Raw genomic sequence first — 19,078 nt, 5'->3', positions numbered from 1 at the left:
AAGCTAACCAGTGGAACTCATTGTACCTAATTAAATGTATTTTAATATCACGATTGAGTATATGGGTACATTATAAGAGGTAGCACAATTTATTAAATATGAAAGTTCATGTTATTATAAAAGTTATGTTATAAAATCATGGTGTAACTTAATTTCCTTATTTTTTTCAGTAAATCTACTTTTTCATACATTTTTATAGCTTATCTACATTACTGAATCTAGGAAGGAAACTGAAAATAAAATAAGGATGAAGAATATAAGGATAGTTTCGTATAGGAATGTATCATCATGAAAATAGTTTTATGTTATAACCAAATACAGAAAGCATGCAGTGGAACTGGGAGACAGATATACCCATCCATTATCCAACCCGCTATATCATAGCTACAGGGTCACGGGTGTCTGCTGGAGCCAATCAGGGCACACATATACCAAGCACAATTTTGAATCGCCAATACACCTAACCTGCACGTCTTTGGACTATGGGAGGAAACCGGTGTACACGGAGGAAAACCACACAGCGAACATGCAAACTCCACACAGGAAGGACCCGGGTCTCCTAACTGCGAGGCAGCAGCGCTACCACTGCGCCACCTTGCAGTAAGTATTAAAGGTGACTTATTAAACTTTTAAAACAAAAATCGTGCCTCGAAGGTTACAAAACTGAAGGAAGAGTGACGTCAAAAGACAGTTGCCAAAAGTAAACAGGGTTCATCACTTTTCTAAGCAGTTATTCATCCTAATCGGTAGGTGGCAGTAATGCAGATTCCCAGCCGTTTTACTTCGGCAGGCCAAATATACGGCAGAAGGAGAAGAACCTTCGGCTGCACGGCTGGCTGTTTGTAGCAGTATAGTTTATTTCGAGAAGAAACAAGTAAAACGATCCATGAGCACTGAGCGAAAATTACGTATGTGTAGTTTTATAATGTATTTTCTCCATTTAAAAGGCGATATAGACAAGACCTGTTTAAGGTCTGTGTATATATATATTTTATTATAGTATCAATAAATATCCCCTCTTATAGAATTTTGATTGTTTTGATTGCACCTGTTAAATTATATTGACTTTAAAGTGAGGCATGATCACCTTTACTCTGATTGTGGGTATATCTTCTGTGTATTCGCAATCATAATTGCTGTTGAAACGTTTTGTCTTTAATATTAAAAAAAATTGTTTAAAAATAATTATGAAGTTACATATTTTTCTTTAACACTGAAAGTCCAATTTTGCGGTTTAATTAGTTGTGAAAATATAAAATGATGTCATACTTATAATCAGCATAGTCTGATGTGCACTAATTGCAGTATTTTTAACTGTTTTATGCGTATGGGCCTTCTCCACACGCACCATTTAAAAATAAATAGTATTACTAAAACCCATCTGTTCGTCTGTTTTCAGACCCAGTTTATTCACGACTGAAGAGCTTGCTGTTGTGGTCGAATAATTTAGGCTTGACAGTCTTTTAGAAATATTATTCTACTCACGTCCGTAATTACTATTGTTTGAAATTCTCTTTTTGTAGTGTTTAGTGTAGAAATGTGTTTATCAGTCAGGCGCCCTTTCTGGATCCTCTAAAGTGTAGGTTGCAACGTGGTGCTTGAGAAACACTAGTCTACATGTATTTTTATTTGCCTTTTCTCTATAACGAGGAGAGTTGTACAATTGTAGGTACACACACTGACTTGACTTTACAGTAGCGGGCTCGGGCAGTAGTAGAACCTCGGTCACCTCAAGAATCCCTTGTCCTGGAATTGAATTCTGCACCAACTTGTAGTCTGTGTGGGACTTTCCTCAAAAACTCTCTCACACATCCTTAAATACATGCCGTTTAGGTTGATTAGCACTAACAAAATGAGTTGGCCTTGTGAAGAACGTGTGGATTGTCCTGGTCTTTTGTCTTGGCATATGTCTAAAACTCTCAAAATTGGAACATTCAGATTTGAGAATGCTATGCCATGATAAAATACTGTTACTACCTTTAGAGATTATTATTACTTGTATTTTCACTGTCACTATTGTTTACAGATAACTTGTTGAATTCTGTGCAACTAATTCCACATATGCAGTAGTACAGTATACCCTTCTGTGGACTGGTGCGCCATATAGGGTTGGCTTTCAAGTTGTTCTGCAATTCTGTAATAAGAAAAATCTATTCTCGCTTTATTATAAAATGTTGTATGTTATGTTTTTGTTATATTTCTTTAAAAAGTTATTTTGGTGATTACTTGTAAAGGAAGAATTTTTGAAAATAGCATTAGCCAACAAGCTTGTAAATTCTAAAACTGTCAATAGTAACAGTAATGTTTCACATTATTTAATCTGCTTACTGAATATTGCAAGATGAAAATATTTGCCTTCCCCTTGTTTTTTTTTTCTTTTCTTTAAAGCAGTTGTTTATTGTTACTTTTTTTTCTCCTAACAGCATCTTTGATGAATGTAACATGATTCTGCAGCATCTGTATTATCACTTCAAACCACATGTGGTAAATGATGGGTCAGCAGCTTTCTAGCCAGGCTCACACCAGCATCAATAAGTTACCAGAGAAGGTGGCACGGCATGCTGCCTTGGCACGAGAGAGTGGTTTTCTGACACACGAGGAGTTTTTGGCCAGACTGGCGGAGCTTAATGAAATGTAAGATTTGTTTTTCATGCCTTCAGTAATCTTGTGAGAATAAGCAAATATTGATTGAAGCACAACAGATCTGTAAATTTGTTTTGTACAAACTTCCAAATGTTTTGTAAGTTACATAACTAAGTAAAGTTAATATTGTTGCATGCACCTGTTTTAACAAATTTAAATAATCTTTATCATATTTAAGAATTTGGTTTTAGTTAACTTTTTTACAATTTTATTGATTATTAATTAGCATACAGAACAATTTACAGTTGTATTTTTTTAATTTTTTTTTTGCCTTTTGGTGAAAAGGAAATATAGGCAATGCCATTTTTACCTGAACCAAATTGAGCACACCCAACAAAGCCTGATAGCTACAGTCATGGCAGGAATTATCAGCACCCCTGGAATTTTCCCAGAAAACGCACCATTTCTCCCAGAAAATTGTTGCAATTACAAATGTTTTGGTATACACGTGTTTATTTCCTTAATGTGCATTGAAACAACACAAAAAAACAGAGAAAAAAAAGCCAAATCTGACATAATTTCACACAAAACTTAAAAACCAGGCTGGACAAAATTATCGGCACCCTCAATTTAATATTTGGTTGCACACCCTTTGGAAAAAATAACTGAAATCAAGCGCTTCCTATAATCATCAACAAGCTTGTTACACCTCTCAACTGGAATTTCTGACCACTTTTCTTTTTCAAACTGCTCAAGGTCTCTCAGATTTGAAGGGTGCCTTCTCTCAACAGCAATTCTGAGATCTCTCCATAAGTGTTCAATCGGATTTAGATCCGGACTCCAACGCTTTGTCTTCAACCATTTCTGGGTGCTTTTAGAGGTATGTTTGGGGTAATTGTCCTGCTGGAACAACCATGACCGACGATTTTGACCCAGCTTTCTGACACTGGCCCTACATTGCACCCCAATATCGTTTGGTAGTCTTCAGATTTCATGATGCCTTGCACACAGTCAAGGCATCCAGTGCCAGAGGCAGCAAAACATCCCCAAAACATTTTAGAAACTCCACCATGTTTGACTGTAGGTACTGTGTTTTTTTCTTCGTAGGCCTCATTCCGTTTTCTGTAAACAGTAGAATGATGAGCTTTACCAAAAAGCCTTTGTCTCATCTGTCCACAAGATGTTCGTCCAGAAGAATTTTGGCATCCTCAAGTACATTTCCGCAAACTCCAGTCTGGCTTTTTTATGTTTCTGTATCAGCAGTGGGGTCCTCCTGTCTCTCCTGCCATAGCGTTTCATTTTGCTCAGATGTCGACGGATAGTTCGAGCTGACACTGTTGCGGCCTGAGTCTGCAGAACAGCTTGAATATGTTTTGTAGTTGATTGGGGCTGTTTATCCATCATTCAGACTATCCTTCGTTGCAGTCTTTTATCAATTTTTCTCTTTGGTCCCTGTCCAGGGAGATTAGCTACAGTGCCATGTGCGCACAGTGGACCAAGGAACATGAAGATCTCTGGAGATGGACTTGTAGCTTTGAGATTGTTGATATTTTTCCACAATTTTTGTTCTGAAGACCTCAGACAATTCTTTGCTCTTCTTTCTGTTCTCCATGCTTAGTATGGCACACTCAGACACACAACAGAAAGGTTGAGTCCACTTTTCTCCATTTTAACTGGCTTCAGTTGTGATTGCTATATTGCCAGCACCTGTTTCTTGCCACAGGTGAGTTCAAACAAGCATCATATGCTTGAAGTAAAATGATTTAGCCACAATGTTGAGAAGGTGCCAATAATTTTGTCCGGCCCATTTTTGGAGTTCTGTGTGACATGATGTCAGATTTGGCTTTTTTTCTCTGTTTTTTGTGTTGTTCCACTGCACATGAAGGAAATAAACATGTATATTCCAAAACGTTTGTAATTGCAACAATTTTCTGGGAAAATTCCAGGGGTGCCAATAATTTTGGCCATGATTGCTTTAATGCTATTACAAACTACCACATTATCCTGTGATGTACACCAGATTGGGAAAGCAATGCCAGTGTAGTGATCAAAATATGCTGTGTCCCGTTGCAAAAATAGTCAGATTATCATCACCATTGCCTGGAAGTGCGATATTTGATGGAATGAAGGGGTGCCTCTGCACCCAATGATCAAGTGGGTGTAATACTCTATGGTCATGCTTCTCCTTGGAGGCTGAGACTGATTTACATTTTATAAGCATGTAAATATGGCTCCTTTTTCATGGGCAGGCGCGCCATAGCTCAGAAGTTGCTGTTTCTGAGAAAAGGGAGAAGATGTAATTTTTGTCTAATTCACTTTATTTTTAATATCACATGTTTTTAACAGTTTGAAAGTGCTTACTCTAAGGTTTCTGTTTTTACCTAGTTTATATGATAAACTAACATTGAGTTATTAATGGAAATAGAAGGGAACGTGCCAGCAAACTTTCTTAATGCTTCAGTCTCCAGAGGGTTAACTGATAAAAAAGATGGAATATTTCGCATTTTAGTTACTTGATTAAAGTGCTAGTTATCACTTTTTTTGTTTATGAAATATTTGAAACAGTGAGCTATATTCAAAAATAACAGCGATGATAGAATGCAATTGCATATGTTATTAGACTACTTAAAATACATTCTTTTTTAACAGTACTTTACAATGTCATGCAGTTAAAAACATAGCTTAAATAGATTTGTTGTAGCCTAAAAGTTTCCAGTTCCAGTGATGTCAAAGTGGCGTTCATTGATACTTTTTAGTTGTGGAGAGTGCAAGACTGTTGTTCATTTTCTTAAATGTGACATTTTTGAAAATATACCCAACAGAGTAATACCCAATATATACCAAAAGAAAGATAACTATTTGTGCAATATGACCAATAATGGTATTAAATAACTATTAATATTTCCCTATGAAAGGAGAGAAGCAACTGAAATAAGTTCCCCATCTACCTATTAATATTATTTAAAATACACTATTTCGTTAAAAGTATGTAAATAATTAAATACTTGGAAAGGAACATCTTTATTGTATAACGTTAATATCAAAAGCAATATTTCTGTTAAAGATTTAATTCTAGTCTGAAGATACACAAAGGCGAGTGCGGCTCTTCTGTTACAAATAAACTATAACTCCAGCACTGTCTTTTGTACATCATACCACAAAGTAACTTTAAGCACAGAGCAAACTATAATCCTGCCATGCCCTTGCTGTTTGTGACACAGTCAGCCTTTTGTGACACCATTTTTAACTGTATATCACCATGCAGTTCCAGTGGCTATGATCTTATGCTCGCATATCAGCTGCCATTCCTTTTTTAAACCCATGCTATATTTATATCACTTAGGGGAGTTGAACATTTCTTATGTAATTAATTAGTTCAAACACTTTTTAGCTGCAGGTTGATGATGTTGGTTCTTTAAAATAATATTCAAATAGCACTGGTTCAGTCAATTCAATGATTACATATGCTTACATAATTCCTTTCCTCATTTTCAGAGTCACAACTTTTTTGTACTTTCATGGTTAATTTACCTAAAACAGGAGAAGGCTGCTGCTGTATAAGCTGCTTGTGGCATATACCCTCTCTGGCATTTGTCTCATGTGCATTTGGGATCCAGTTGACTGGAGGATGAGAAAAAAAGGGGAAAATATACACCATATACAGTAAACTGAAATGATAAACTGATTCATAGTTGAAGTTGCACAGAGTTGCTTTTAAAAGGGAGCTTTTGAAATTTCAAAACCATGTACTGCTAGAATAGTTAGAGATAGCTCAAAGAAAATTTAAGCTGTTGATAAATTGCTTTGAAGAATAACTGCCAAATTTCAACAAAATTGATCTACAAGGGGACAGATTTCTATGACGAATAATTGTGCCGAATTTCAACAAAATCGTTCAATGTGGGGCCAAGTTTCTTCATGTGCATTGACAAACAGACAGACATAGCTATTGCAGTAGGTGCTTTTTGCCTTATATGTGAAAATACCTAAGGTGAGGGATTGAGGTTTTTGCTTAAAAGACCCACATATTTGTCTTGTCTGGATTTTTGTTGAGAATGTTGATGTACTATTTGTAAGTTTAAATATCAGTTGTTTTGAGGAAAGCTATTTAGGTAAAGTGTTGAGTGCAGATTTATGTTCAGGCACAGCAGTAATAGCAAGGGTAAGGATTGCGTGAACGAAATTCTGGGAGCTGTACACTACTCAGTTCTAACGGAGACTCTTCCATTGAAGGGTGAAATCTGAGTAAGCTATGTGAGTGATAACTTGCTGTAACAGAACATCAGAAAGATTTAGACAAGAACAGGCCATTTAACCAAACAGAACTTGCCAGACATTTCCAGTTCATTTTTCCAAAAAAATATCAAGTTGAGTTTTGAAGGTCCATAAAGTCCTACGACTTAGGTCTACCACACTTCTTGGCAGCTAATTGCATGTGTCTGTGGGTCTGTGTTGTTAATTCCTTTCATAAATTTGAACACATCTGTCATGCCACATCTTAATCTCCTTTTTCCTTAAACTGAAAAGGTTTAATCTTTTAATCTTTCCTTATGTCACCCGCTGCAGTTATATCTAATAATCCTATCCAAATCATTTATATATACTGTATATTAAAAATGGGAGCACTAATAGCACTGCCACCTATGGGACACCACCTTACACCATCACCCTGCTTCCTGTGTTTGGTACAGTTTTGCATCCATCTACTCACTAAACCCTGATCTACCCCTTTTAGTTTGATGCTCAGCCTCTCATGTGGGACCATATCAAATGCTTTGTGATAGTCAAGATAATAATTATCTTGTGCACCACTTTGTGTCCTTTGTAACTTCTTCATTGAATTCCAACATGTTAGTAAAACATGCCCTACCTTGTCTGAACCTGTGCTGACTGTTCAGTAATAACATCTGAACAATCAACATCTCCTATTTCGCGTCTGTGTATTTCAAATCCCCTTACTATTCCTGGTACATTTTATCTCCTCCTTGACTGTTGATTTTCAACCAAACCACTGAAAGAATCTCTTTGGGGCATCTTTCACCTTACAGTGGTGTGAAAAACTATTTGCCCTCTTCCTGATTTCTTATTCTTTTGCATGTTTGTCACACAAAATGTTTCTGATCATCAAACACATTTAACCATTAGTCAAATATAACACAAGTAAAGACAAAATGCAGTTTTTAAATGATGGTTTTTATTATTTAGGGAGAAAAAAAATCCAAACCTACATGGCCCTGTGTGAAAAAGTAATTGCCCCCTGAACCTAATAACTGGTTGGGCCACCCTTAGCAGCAATAACTGCAATCAAGCTGCCATGATAACTTGCAGTGAGTCTTTTACAGCGCTCTGGAGGAATTTTGGCCCACTCATCTTTGCAGAATTGTTGTAATTCGGCTTTATTTGAGGGTTTTCTAGCATGAACCGCCTTTTTAAGGTCATGCCATAGCATCTCAATTGGATTCAGGTCAGGACTTTGACTAGGCCACTCCAAAGTCTTCATTTTGTTTTTCTTCAGCCATTCAGAGGTGGATTTGCTGGTGTGTTTTGGGTCATTGTCCTGTTGCAGCACCCAAGATCGCTTCAGCTTGAGTTGATGAACAGATGGCCGGACATTCTCCTTCAGGATTTTTTGGTAGACAGTAGAATTCATGGTTCCATCTATCACAGCAAGCCTTCCAGGTCCTGAAGCAGCAAAACAACCCCAGACCATCACACTACCACCACCATATTTTACTGTTGGTATGATGTTCTTTTTATGAAATGCTGTGTTCCTTTTACGCCAGATGTAACGGGACATTTGCCTTCCAAAAAGTTCAACTTTTGTCTCATCAGTCCACAAGTTATTTTCCCAAAAGTCTTGGCAGTCATTGAGATGTTTCTTAGCAAAATTGAGACAAGCCCTAATGTTCTTTTGCTTAACAGTGGTTTGCGCCTTGGAAATCTGCCATGCAGGCCGCTTTTGCCCAGTCTCTTTCTTATGGTGGAGTCGTGAACACTGACCTTAATTGAGGCAAGTGAGGCCTGCACTTCTTTAGACGTTGTCCTGGGGTCTTTTGTGACCTCTCGGATGAGTCGTCTCTGCGCTCTTGGGGTAATTTTGGTCGGCCGGCCACTCCTGGGAAGGTTCACCACTGTTCCATGTTTTTGCCATTTGTGGATAATGGCTCTCACTGTGGTTCGCTGGAGTCCCAAAGCTTTAGAAATGCCTTTATAACCTTTTTTAGACTGATAGATCTCAATTACTTCTTTTCTCATTTGTTCCTGAATTTCTTTGGATCTTGGCATGATGTCTAGCTTTTGAGGTGCTTTTGGTCTACTTCTCTGTGTCAGGCAGCTCCTATTTAAGTGATTTCTTGATTGAAACAGGTGTGGCAGTAATCAGGCCTGGGGTGGCTACGAAATTGAACTCGGGTGTGATACACCACAGTTAGGTTATTTTTTAACAAGGGGGCAATTACTTTTTCACACAGGGCCATGTAGGTTTGGATTTTTTTCTCCCTAAATAATAAAAACCATCATTTAAAAACTGCATTTTGTGTTTACTTGTGTTATATTTGACTAATGGTTAAATGTGTTTGATGATCAGAAACATTTTCTGTGACAAACATGCAAAAGAATAAGAAATCAGGAAGGGGGCAAATAGTTTTCCACACCACTGTATCTGCAATATTCCTGTCTAACTGCATTTTATCTTCCTTTCCTTTTTTTGTCATACACCATACGATTAGGATTAAAGCTATTAGCCTTATAAGTCTTATATAACTTTTTTTATCCTTTGCAGCTTCTTTTTTATCTACTTACTTGCTCACTGCAGTTTTTTAAATTTCCTATTTTTAATTTTTGGGGTGTACCTATCCTGTGTTACATTTTTAAACCTGTTCCACTGCTCTTAAATTGCCTCCACACCTAAAAGCTTATCCCATTTTATCCCTTTTGGACCTTGCTGCATCTGTTCAAAATTTGCCCTCCCAAAATAAAGAGAGACATGGTCCATTAAAGCAGAACATGAAACAAAGCTATATTAATGGAAATGAGAATGATAACATGGATGTTTGGCGCATCACAGATTGAGAGGTCAATGAATTTTGAGTTAAGAGAAAGTCTTCATGTGGAGGTAGTAGGTGCTTTGTAGAAAATGACAAATTTAGGAATGTGAAACATAACAGTTACAGTTATGAATGATTAATGATGGATTTCAAACAGATCTTTCCTCAGTACCAGTGTTCCCATCCATACAGGATATGTGTTCCAAGGAAGCAGTGGGTGCATAAATAGTTGTATCTAGTCTTCTCTTGTAAATATGTCACAAGATCTTTTCTTGTATGCATAACAATATTGAAGTTTATGTCTAGGGTATGCTTCTTTTCAGTAGATCACTAATAGTCTTTGATTGGTTTAAAATAATATCAATCTTCAGCATCACTCATTTTATTATTTTTAACAAGAGTCACCAAGATGTCAACATCTTTATCCAAATCGGCTGTGTGCCAAAAACACTGCAGCCATAACTAAGGTCAGAAACTGTGTTAATTATTGCTGAGTACACTGTTTAACCTCCTTAGCATTGCATTTTATTCCAAAAAATATGTAAAAAGCATTGCTTTTTTTTTGGAATGTATAATTACATTTTTTTAAATCTCAAAAGTATAATAAGACAAATAATAGTAGTAATTAATAAAAATAATATGAAATGAACAATTATAACAAAACAAATAGCAGTAATAAAAATACTACTGATGAAGTCAAAACAGTATATTATCTCAACATGAGTCCTTTGTGTGGTAAATCTTAAAGCATGGTGAAAGCACAATCAAGTGTCACAGGACAATAATAACGTGTTTCGTTTTGGATTTTCTATCCAGATTTATCAGTTTTTGAACAGCACATTGCATGGGTATGAGTTGGATTCTGTTTTCTTTTCTGTTTTGTACCCTTTTGCCAAGCTGTTAGTGCACCTCGCTGTAATTTAGCTCTGCAAAAGACTTGGGACTGTTTCATATGCATCAGTCTTTTTGCATCAAGATGTCAAATAGCTCTGTCAAAGTATAAAAATTGTCCATTGTTACACAGTAACCTTGATCCAGTCGAGCATCTATCAAAGTTGTCACCAATGATGTAGCCATACTGATTGTATTTAGGATTAAACATTGTCCCTTTCCCTTTGTACAGAGCCAAATTCCAAATGTGTCCTGTTTTAGATGCACAGAGCTCATATTGCTTTATGCCAAATCATGCTCTATTTTGACGTGATGTACTGTATCCATGACAGTCTGCCCTTATAAGCCATGAGACTTTCATTGATGTTGACAACATAGTCTGGAATATAAACACTCCAAATTTTTACTACAATCGTCTGGTATACAGTATCTTCCAAATTTTCTTAATTTGGGATGCTGGATGGGTATTCTAATCAAAGTGTTCATTGTTGGTAAAGTGCAGGTATTTCATAATTAGTGAAAGCCTACACTCAGACATAATTTCTCTAAAGAATGGCAGCACTTTTACAGCACATTTTTACTACACTTAAGCAAGACACATCAGTACAGTTGCCCGAATGACACTCGGGGCTAACACTTTTAGCATGGTTGTCACAGCCCAAGTAACGTTTGAGTCTAATACTAAGGAGGCTACTAAAAAAAAAAAAAAGTTACATTTATGGTTAAAAAAAAAAAAAAGCAAACACTGGCAGCTATGGTTTTCAGAATTTTACTGTAAAAAATATGGTTACAATATGTTTTGGTGTATAGCACACTGTAAAAATTAAATTCAATTTAGTGCTAAAAAATGTCAGCTGTAATTGCCAGGATTTTAATGCAAAAAAATAAGGTGACAATATTTTCATTTCTGTGGTATACCTTTATATAAATAATTTTTTCTTTACAGTATATTAGAATATAAGCAAACCTTTAACCATAAGCTGAAATCCATGCCATGCAATAAATATGCCAATCATTAAACCATCAGAAATGCTTTCAGAAGCACAGAGCAGGATACAGTTTGCATCAATAAAATAACAAATCAATAACAAACACTTTGTGCCATTTGATTTCATACTTTGAAAAAAATTTAATGTTTAATGAAGGTATGGCATACTGTTGGGTGGAGAAGTACAGTTGGCTTTTGTGGTGTATTGCGTCCTAAAGGTTTTCCAGTTTATTGAAAACAACCCACCATAAATATTGAAAACAACCCACCATAAATCCGCTGCCACAACCTCAAAAAATCTTCAGCATTTCGGGAAAAAATAAGTCTGCTAACCCTGTTTTAAGTTTTTCCCCCCACTGTGCAAAGGTATGTGGTTCACCAGGAACAATATACTTAAAGGGGAGGTTTCCTTATGCAAATATCCTAACTGTATGCAAACTTAAAAATCTGTGCCAGGAAAAAAAAAATCCAGAAAAAGTTTAAGTTCTGAAAAATTACACTATACACTATATACAATACAATACAGTTTATTTTTGTATAGCCCAAAATCACACAGGAAGTGCCGCAGTGGGCTTTAACAGGCCCTGCCTCTTGACAGCCCCCCAGCCTTGACTCTCTGAGAAGACAAGGAAAAACTCCCAAAAAACCTTGTAGGGAAAATGGAAGAAACCTGGGAAAGGCAGTTCAAAGAGAGACCCCTTTCCAGGTAGGTTGGGCGTGTCAAAAGAAGGGGGTCAATACAACACAATACACAGAACAGAACAAATCCTTAATACAGCATAATAATAAAATTTTAGAAGTACAGGTTTAACAGTAGATGATATGACATAATTAGGTTTGGATATTTTTAGAGTCCTGGAGACCTCATCCATCAAGCTGCCTCCCCATTTGGCCATGCCACGGCTGAAACGTTGCTCCGATGAAAGGACCCCTCTTTCCCATGATTCCTGTGATCCTCCATCAGGGATGACTTTACCATAGGCAGGCAAACAACTTGGCAGGTGGGCGTGGCACCAATTGCCACATTTGGGTACCGAGAAAGAAACAGAATAGGTGAGGGTTAGTATTCAAATATAATTATCATGTTACTTATGTTTTAGTGCTAATGACTAACAACAGAGATGCAGTATGTACAGTTAATCAGCAGCTCTAGTCAGGATATGCTAAACTGAAGTAGTGAGTCTTCAGCCGGGATTTAAAGGCTGAGACTGAAGGGGCATCTCTTATGGAAGCAGGAAGACCATTCCACAGTTTAGGGGCCCTGTAACTAAAAGCTCGACCTCCCACTGTTATTTTATTAATCCTTGGAATCCTAAGCAGACCGGCATCTTGAGATCTTAATGTGCTCAGGTTTGTAAGTCATGATAAGTTCAGACAAGTAAGCCGGACCTTGGCCATTTAATGCTTTATATGTTAAAAGGAGGATTTTGAAATCTGCCCTAAACTTAACTGGGAGCCAGTGTAAGGATTTAAGAACTGGAGTTATGTGTTCATATTTTCTTGTTCTTGTAATAATTCTTGCAGCGGCATTTTGGATTAACTGGAGGCTGTATAAGAACAGTTTGAACAGCCAGTGAACACCGCATTGCAGTAGTCAATCCTACTAGAGATAAATGCATGAATTAATTTCTCACAATCCTGTTTATTTAGAAAGCGCCTTAATTTCCTAACATTTTTAAGATGGAAAAACATGTTTTGGACAACTTTGCAATATGTGCTTTAAATGACATGCTAGAGTCAAAGATAACTCCTAGATTGCGGGCTGATTCAGTAAAATTAATTGGGATTCCAACTGAGTTAAATGACGACAAAATATTGCTGTGATCAGCGTCATTCCCTCCAACAATTAACATCTCTGTTTTATCTGTATTTAAAGACAAGTAGTTCTCATTCATCCATTCCTTTAATTCACTAACACAACTAATTAAAGACAACATCGGAGAAACTTCATTTGATTTAAATGAAAGGTATAACTGGGTGTCATCTGCATACGAGTGAAAATTAACATTATGTTTCCTAATGAGAGATCCCAGTGGAAGCATGTAAAGTGAAAACAGTAAAGGTCCCAGTACTGAGCCCTGCGGACACCATATTGAACTTCTGTGTATAATGATGGAGTAATGTCAGCACATTTCTGTACATACTGGAATCGATTTGATAAATAAGAACTGAACCAAGCGAGCACGGGCCTGTAAGCCCAACATCGCTTTCTAGCCTGTGCAGTAAAATAGAATGGTCAATGGTGTCAAATGCTGCACTTAAGTCCAACAACATAATTACAGTGGAGTTTCCTTCATCAGAGGATATCAGAATGTCATTTACAACCCGTGTTAGTGCCGTTTCTGTACTATGACCAGTGCAAAGCCAGACTGGAATTTCTCAAATAAATTGTAATGCGTAAGGTGTGACTGAAGCTGACTGGCGACTACTTTTCTAGTATTTTAGAGAGAAATGGTAAATTTGAAATAGGCCTATAGTTATTTAGTATGTGTGGGTCTAGGTCTGACTTTTTAAGTAAAGGTTTAATGACTGACACTTTTAGTGCATCAGGTACTGTGCCATGCAGTAATGAACTATTGATAATGTTAGAATAGGTGCTGCAAGAACATCCATTGCACTTTTACTAGTTTTGTTGGCACTGGATCTAGGGAACAAGTAGTGGGCTTCATTTTAGTAATTAAAGTTAAGACTTCCTGGTGAGTTACAGGATTAAAATTACTAAAGTGCTGAATGCAATGTGCGGCAGGGTCTGCTAAGCTAGTATTTGGTTTGTACTGTGATGCTGAGATCTGGGATCTTATATTTTTAATTTTCTCATTGAAGAAGTTCATAAAGTCTGTACTGCTAATATCTGTTGGTATTTTGCACTGTTGATCTGAATTCCCATTTGTTAATTTAGCCACTGTTCTAAAAGTACCCTAGGATTTTTATTATTGCTATCTATTAATGTAGAATAGTATTCTGAGCGAGCTTTAAAGAGGGCTTTTTTATATTTTTAACACTGTCTGTCCATGCAATTTGAAAGACATGTAGCTTTGTTGTTCTCCATCTGCGCTCCAGTTTTCGACACTCTAATTTAAAAGCTTGAGTATTTTCATTAAACCACGGAGAGTTTCTATGTGCTTTGATCACTTTTGTTTTAGGGGAGCCACTGTGTCCAGAGCATCTCTCAAGGTCACATTATAATGTGATATTAGCTGATCTAAATTGTTTTCCACGTTTACATTTGATGTTAACTGATCTAAATGGTTTTCCACAATTACACTCGACTTACTCAAGGTATCTATAAATTTTGAAGCAGAATTACAATCTAGATGTGCACTGTCTTTGTTTTAATCTGTGAGTACGTTGGCATGGGCAGAGCTAAATCAAATGCAATTAAGAAGTGATCGGAAATAACTACATTTAATGAAGTAATATTTAAATTTTGAATTTCAACTTTGTAAGTTATGATTATGAGTTGGACCATTGACAATTTGACAAAATCCTACTGAATTTAACAAATAAGTAAAACATTTGCTAAAAGTGTCAGTTTCCATATCAATGTGTACATTAAAATCCCCATCAGAACTACATGATCATAATTTATAGCCAAATCAGACAGAAGGTTGCTAAATTCAGTCATGAACAATGAATATGGCCCTGGTGGTCTGTAGACTAGCACTATAATTGTGTTGGAATCTGTTTTAATATTTAAAATGAATACCTCAAAGGATGTAAAGTTGCCTAAATTTTTAGAAGTGATTTGCATTTTGTTACAATGAATTTTTCCAAGGCCTTCTCCTCGACCAGAATCTCTAGACTTATGAAGGAATGAGTATCCATCTGGTGACGCCTCAGCTAGGGGAACAGTGTCACATTCACTAAGCAAGGTTTCAGTAAAAAGACACAGATCAGATTTTGTACTTAATATAATATCATTTACCAAAACAGCTTTAGTGCCAAGAGAGCGAATGTTCAATAAACAGCATTTAAAACTGCATGGTTCTTTCTGAACTGCTGATATATTTTTTTTTAATTTGAATTAAATTTCTATTACAGATGCCCCTGGTGGAGGGTCTGGTTTTATCCCTTGGTCTAATTATACACCTTATTTTTTGGCTATCAATTAATTTAAGGTTTGTATCAAGACTAAATTTACTGGATGCCCCACAACAGGGATTATGGGTAACAGCTTCAGGAAACCACACAATCTTATTTTATGGAATGGCTACATGAAACAACTACATGTGATCATTTTGAGTTAGATTAATGTAAGGTACCTGTTTAAAGCTAAAGAATGTATATTCTTGGTAACCTTGTGACAGTATATTACAGCAAACTACAATATTCAACAAACATCAACTTTTCTTTAAACAACCTAGTGCAGTAAAGTGGAATATATATGTATATATATAGATATATATATATATATATATAGAGAGATAGATAGATATAGATATAGATAGATATAGATATATATATATATATAGATAAGATATAGATAGATATATAGAGATAGATAAAGATATATATAGAGATAGATATAGATATATATAGAGATAGATATAGATATATATAGATATATATACTGCTCAAAAGAATTAAAGGAACACTTTTAATCAGAGTATAGAATAAAGTCAATGAAACTTATGGGGTATTAATCTGGTCAGTTAAGTAGCAGAGGGGGTTGTTAATCAGTTTCAGCTGCTGTGGTGTTAATGAAATTAACAACAGATGCACTAGAGGGGCAACAATGAGGACCCCCAAAACAGGAATGGTTTAACAGGTGGAGGCCACTGACATTTTTCCCTCCTCATCTTTTCTGACTGTTTCTTCACTAGTTTTGCATTTGGCTACAGTCAGTGTCACTACTGGTAGCATGAGGTGATACCTGGACCCTACAGAGGTTGCACAGGTAGTCCAACTTCTCCAGGATGGCATATCAATACGGTCATTGCCAGAAGGTTTGCTGTGTCTCCCTGCACAGTCTCAAGGGCATGGAGGAGATTCTAGGCGACAAGCAGTTACTCTAGGAGAGCTGGAGAGGGCCATAGAAGGTCCATAACCCATCAGCAGGACCAGTATCTGCTCCTTTGGGCAAGGAGGAACAGGATGAGCACTGCCAGGGCCCTACAAAATGACCTCCAGCAGGCCACTGGTGTGAATGTCTCTGACCAAACAACCAGAAAGACTTCATGAGGGTGACCCAAGGGCCCCATGTTCTCTAATGGGCCCTGAGCTCACTGCCCAGCAGCATGCAGCTCGATTGGCATTCGCCATAGAATACCAGAATTGGCAGATGCACCACTGGTGCCCTGTGCTTTTACAGATGAGAGCAGGTTCACCCTGAGCACGTGACAGAAGTGAAAGGGTCTGGAGAAGCCATGGAGAACATTATGCTGCCTGTAACATCATTCAGCATGAGCAGTTTGGTGGTGGGTTAATGATTGTCTGGGGAGGCATATCCATGGAGGGTCACACAGACCGCTACAGGCTTGACAAAGGCACCTTGGCTGCCATTAGGTATCAGGATGAAATCCTTGGACCCATTGTCAGACCCTATGCTGGTACAGTGGCTCCTGGTGCACGCGACAATTCCTGGCCTCATGTGGTGAGAGTATGCAGGCAGATCCTGGAGGATGAAGGAATTGATACCATTGATTGGCCACCACACTTTCCTGACCTAAATCCAATAGAACACCTCTGGGACATTATGTTTTGGTCCATCCAATGCCACCAGGTTGCACCTCAGACTGTCCAAGAGCTCAGTGATGCCCTGGTTCAGATCTGGGAGGAGATCCCCCACAACACCAACTGTCATCTCATTAGAAGCATGCACCGATGTTGTCAGGCATGTATACAAGAACACAGGGGCCATACAAAGTGCATTACAATTTTGAGTTGCTGCAATTAAATTTTGGCAAAATGGACTAGCCTGCACATAATTTTTCACTCTGATTTTGGGGCGTCTTTGAATTCAGGGCTCTGTAGGTTGATCATTTTCATTTCCATCAAACAATGTGGCATCCTTTCGTTCCTAACACATTACCCAGTCTATATCAGTATAGATATCCAGGAGGATTTCTTTTTCCCATTGAGATCTGATGTGTTTTCAAAGTGTTCCTTTAATTTTTTTGAGCAGTTATATAGATATACTAGCAGAATACCCGCGCTTGGCAGCGGAGAAGTAGTGTGTTAAAGAAGGAAAGAGAAAGAAAAGGAAACATTTTGAAAATAACGTAACATGATTGTCAATGTAATTGTTTTGTCACTGTTATGAGTGTCCCTGTGATCTATACTAATAAAAGGCAAAGCCCTCACTCACTCACTCACTCACTCACTCATCACTAATTCTCCAACTTCCCGTGTAGGTAGAAGGCTGAAATTTGGCAGGCTCATTCCTTACAGCTTACTTACAAAAGTTGGGCAGGTTTCATTTCGAAATTCTACGCCTAATGGTCATAACTGGAAGGTATTTTTCTCCATTAACTGTAATGGAGTTGAGCTGGCAATGACGTGGGGGGGCGGAGTTTCGTGTGACATCATCACGCCTCTCACGTAATCACGTGAACTGACTGTCAACGCAGTGCGTAGAAAACCAGGAAGACCACCAAAAAAGCCCTTAAGAAAAGGCAGCGAAACAATAAGAAGCGAGCGAAAGTGACATATACTACCATATTCATGACTGCTGCTACCTCGGAAAGAAAGCAAGGTGTAAACCTAAACTTTAAATTAAGTTCATAGACAGGCTACCGCTGGCGTTTCACATGCCCACAGGTAATCCGGATACAAGTTTAATGAGAGGACGAGGATATAAACGAGAGTTTTGATCACTTTTAACTAAGTTAAAATTGTAGGTGAAGGGGTGTGCTTATGCAAATTCCGAGACTGTGTTTGTGGGGATTGACAGTTAAAGGCGGGTGGAGTCACGTCATCATCTCCCCTCCCATTCATCTCATTTGGCTCTGAGCTGAGCTCTGCAGCTAACGCCGTCTTCCGAAGCAACTTGGTCAGACTGCCACCAAATACTCACAGAAAAATCCACAAGTTAATACACATGCTGTCTCTATAGAGTTTCAACACACTGAATCCTCCAGGCACTACTTACAAAGGTTACATTGACAATCGTGTTACGTTATTTTTAAAATCTTTCCTTTTCTTAGCACAAGCACAGCTGAGAAGCTTCGATGCATGTGCTCCATAACGCGTTAAAAAATAATGCATTTAATCACACTTTGCATTACAAGCACAGGGGAGCTTTTGTCAATGCATGATTTCCTGGTACACCGATTACTTTGATCAGCGCATCCATTCATTTTACCCTCGCACCACCTTAGTTTGAGAAGAAGTATGAAAAATATGAGGTTAACACAGAAAAACATCACCAATTCAAGCTTTATGAATAATCGATTAAGCCATCAATAATTGTTTTGGTAAAGCCATCCTCCTTCCATTTCATAATTTTTCCGCCACTAGCCGTGATTAAATGAACGGTAAATAAAGTAAGAGCAAAGCGAGGGTGACTTATTTAGGCAGGCATATATATGACAGCAACACTCATGACAATGTCAATCATGTTACGTTATTA

The 19,078-nt window shown here is 37.4% G+C and overlaps 1 protein-coding gene across 1 annotated transcript in view; it reads left to right on the top strand.

Moving 5' to 3' along the window:
- Nucleotides 1-784: 784 nt before the first annotated feature.
- The window catches only part of rnf141 (ring finger protein 141), a 73,608-nt gene continuing 55,314 nt past the window's right edge, over nucleotides 785-19,078 (top strand). The window contains exons 1-2 of the mRNA XM_039763817.1: nucleotides 785-908; nucleotides 2,424-2,634. Coding sequence (XP_039619751.1) covers nucleotides 2,489-2,634 — 146 coding nt within the window. The 5' untranslated portion in view covers nucleotides 785-908; nucleotides 2,424-2,488. The remainder of the gene's footprint in view (nucleotides 909-2,423; nucleotides 2,635-19,078) is intronic.

Source organism: Polypterus senegalus, chromosome 1 (assembly GCF_016835505.1).
Source record: "Polypterus senegalus isolate Bchr_013 chromosome 1, ASM1683550v1, whole genome shotgun sequence".
Classification (NCBI taxonomy): Eukaryota; Metazoa; Chordata; class Cladistia; order Polypteriformes; family Polypteridae; genus Polypterus; species Polypterus senegalus.
The sequence above is the reverse complement of the archived record's forward strand: the minus strand, read 5'-3'. Positions and strand labels throughout refer to the sequence as shown.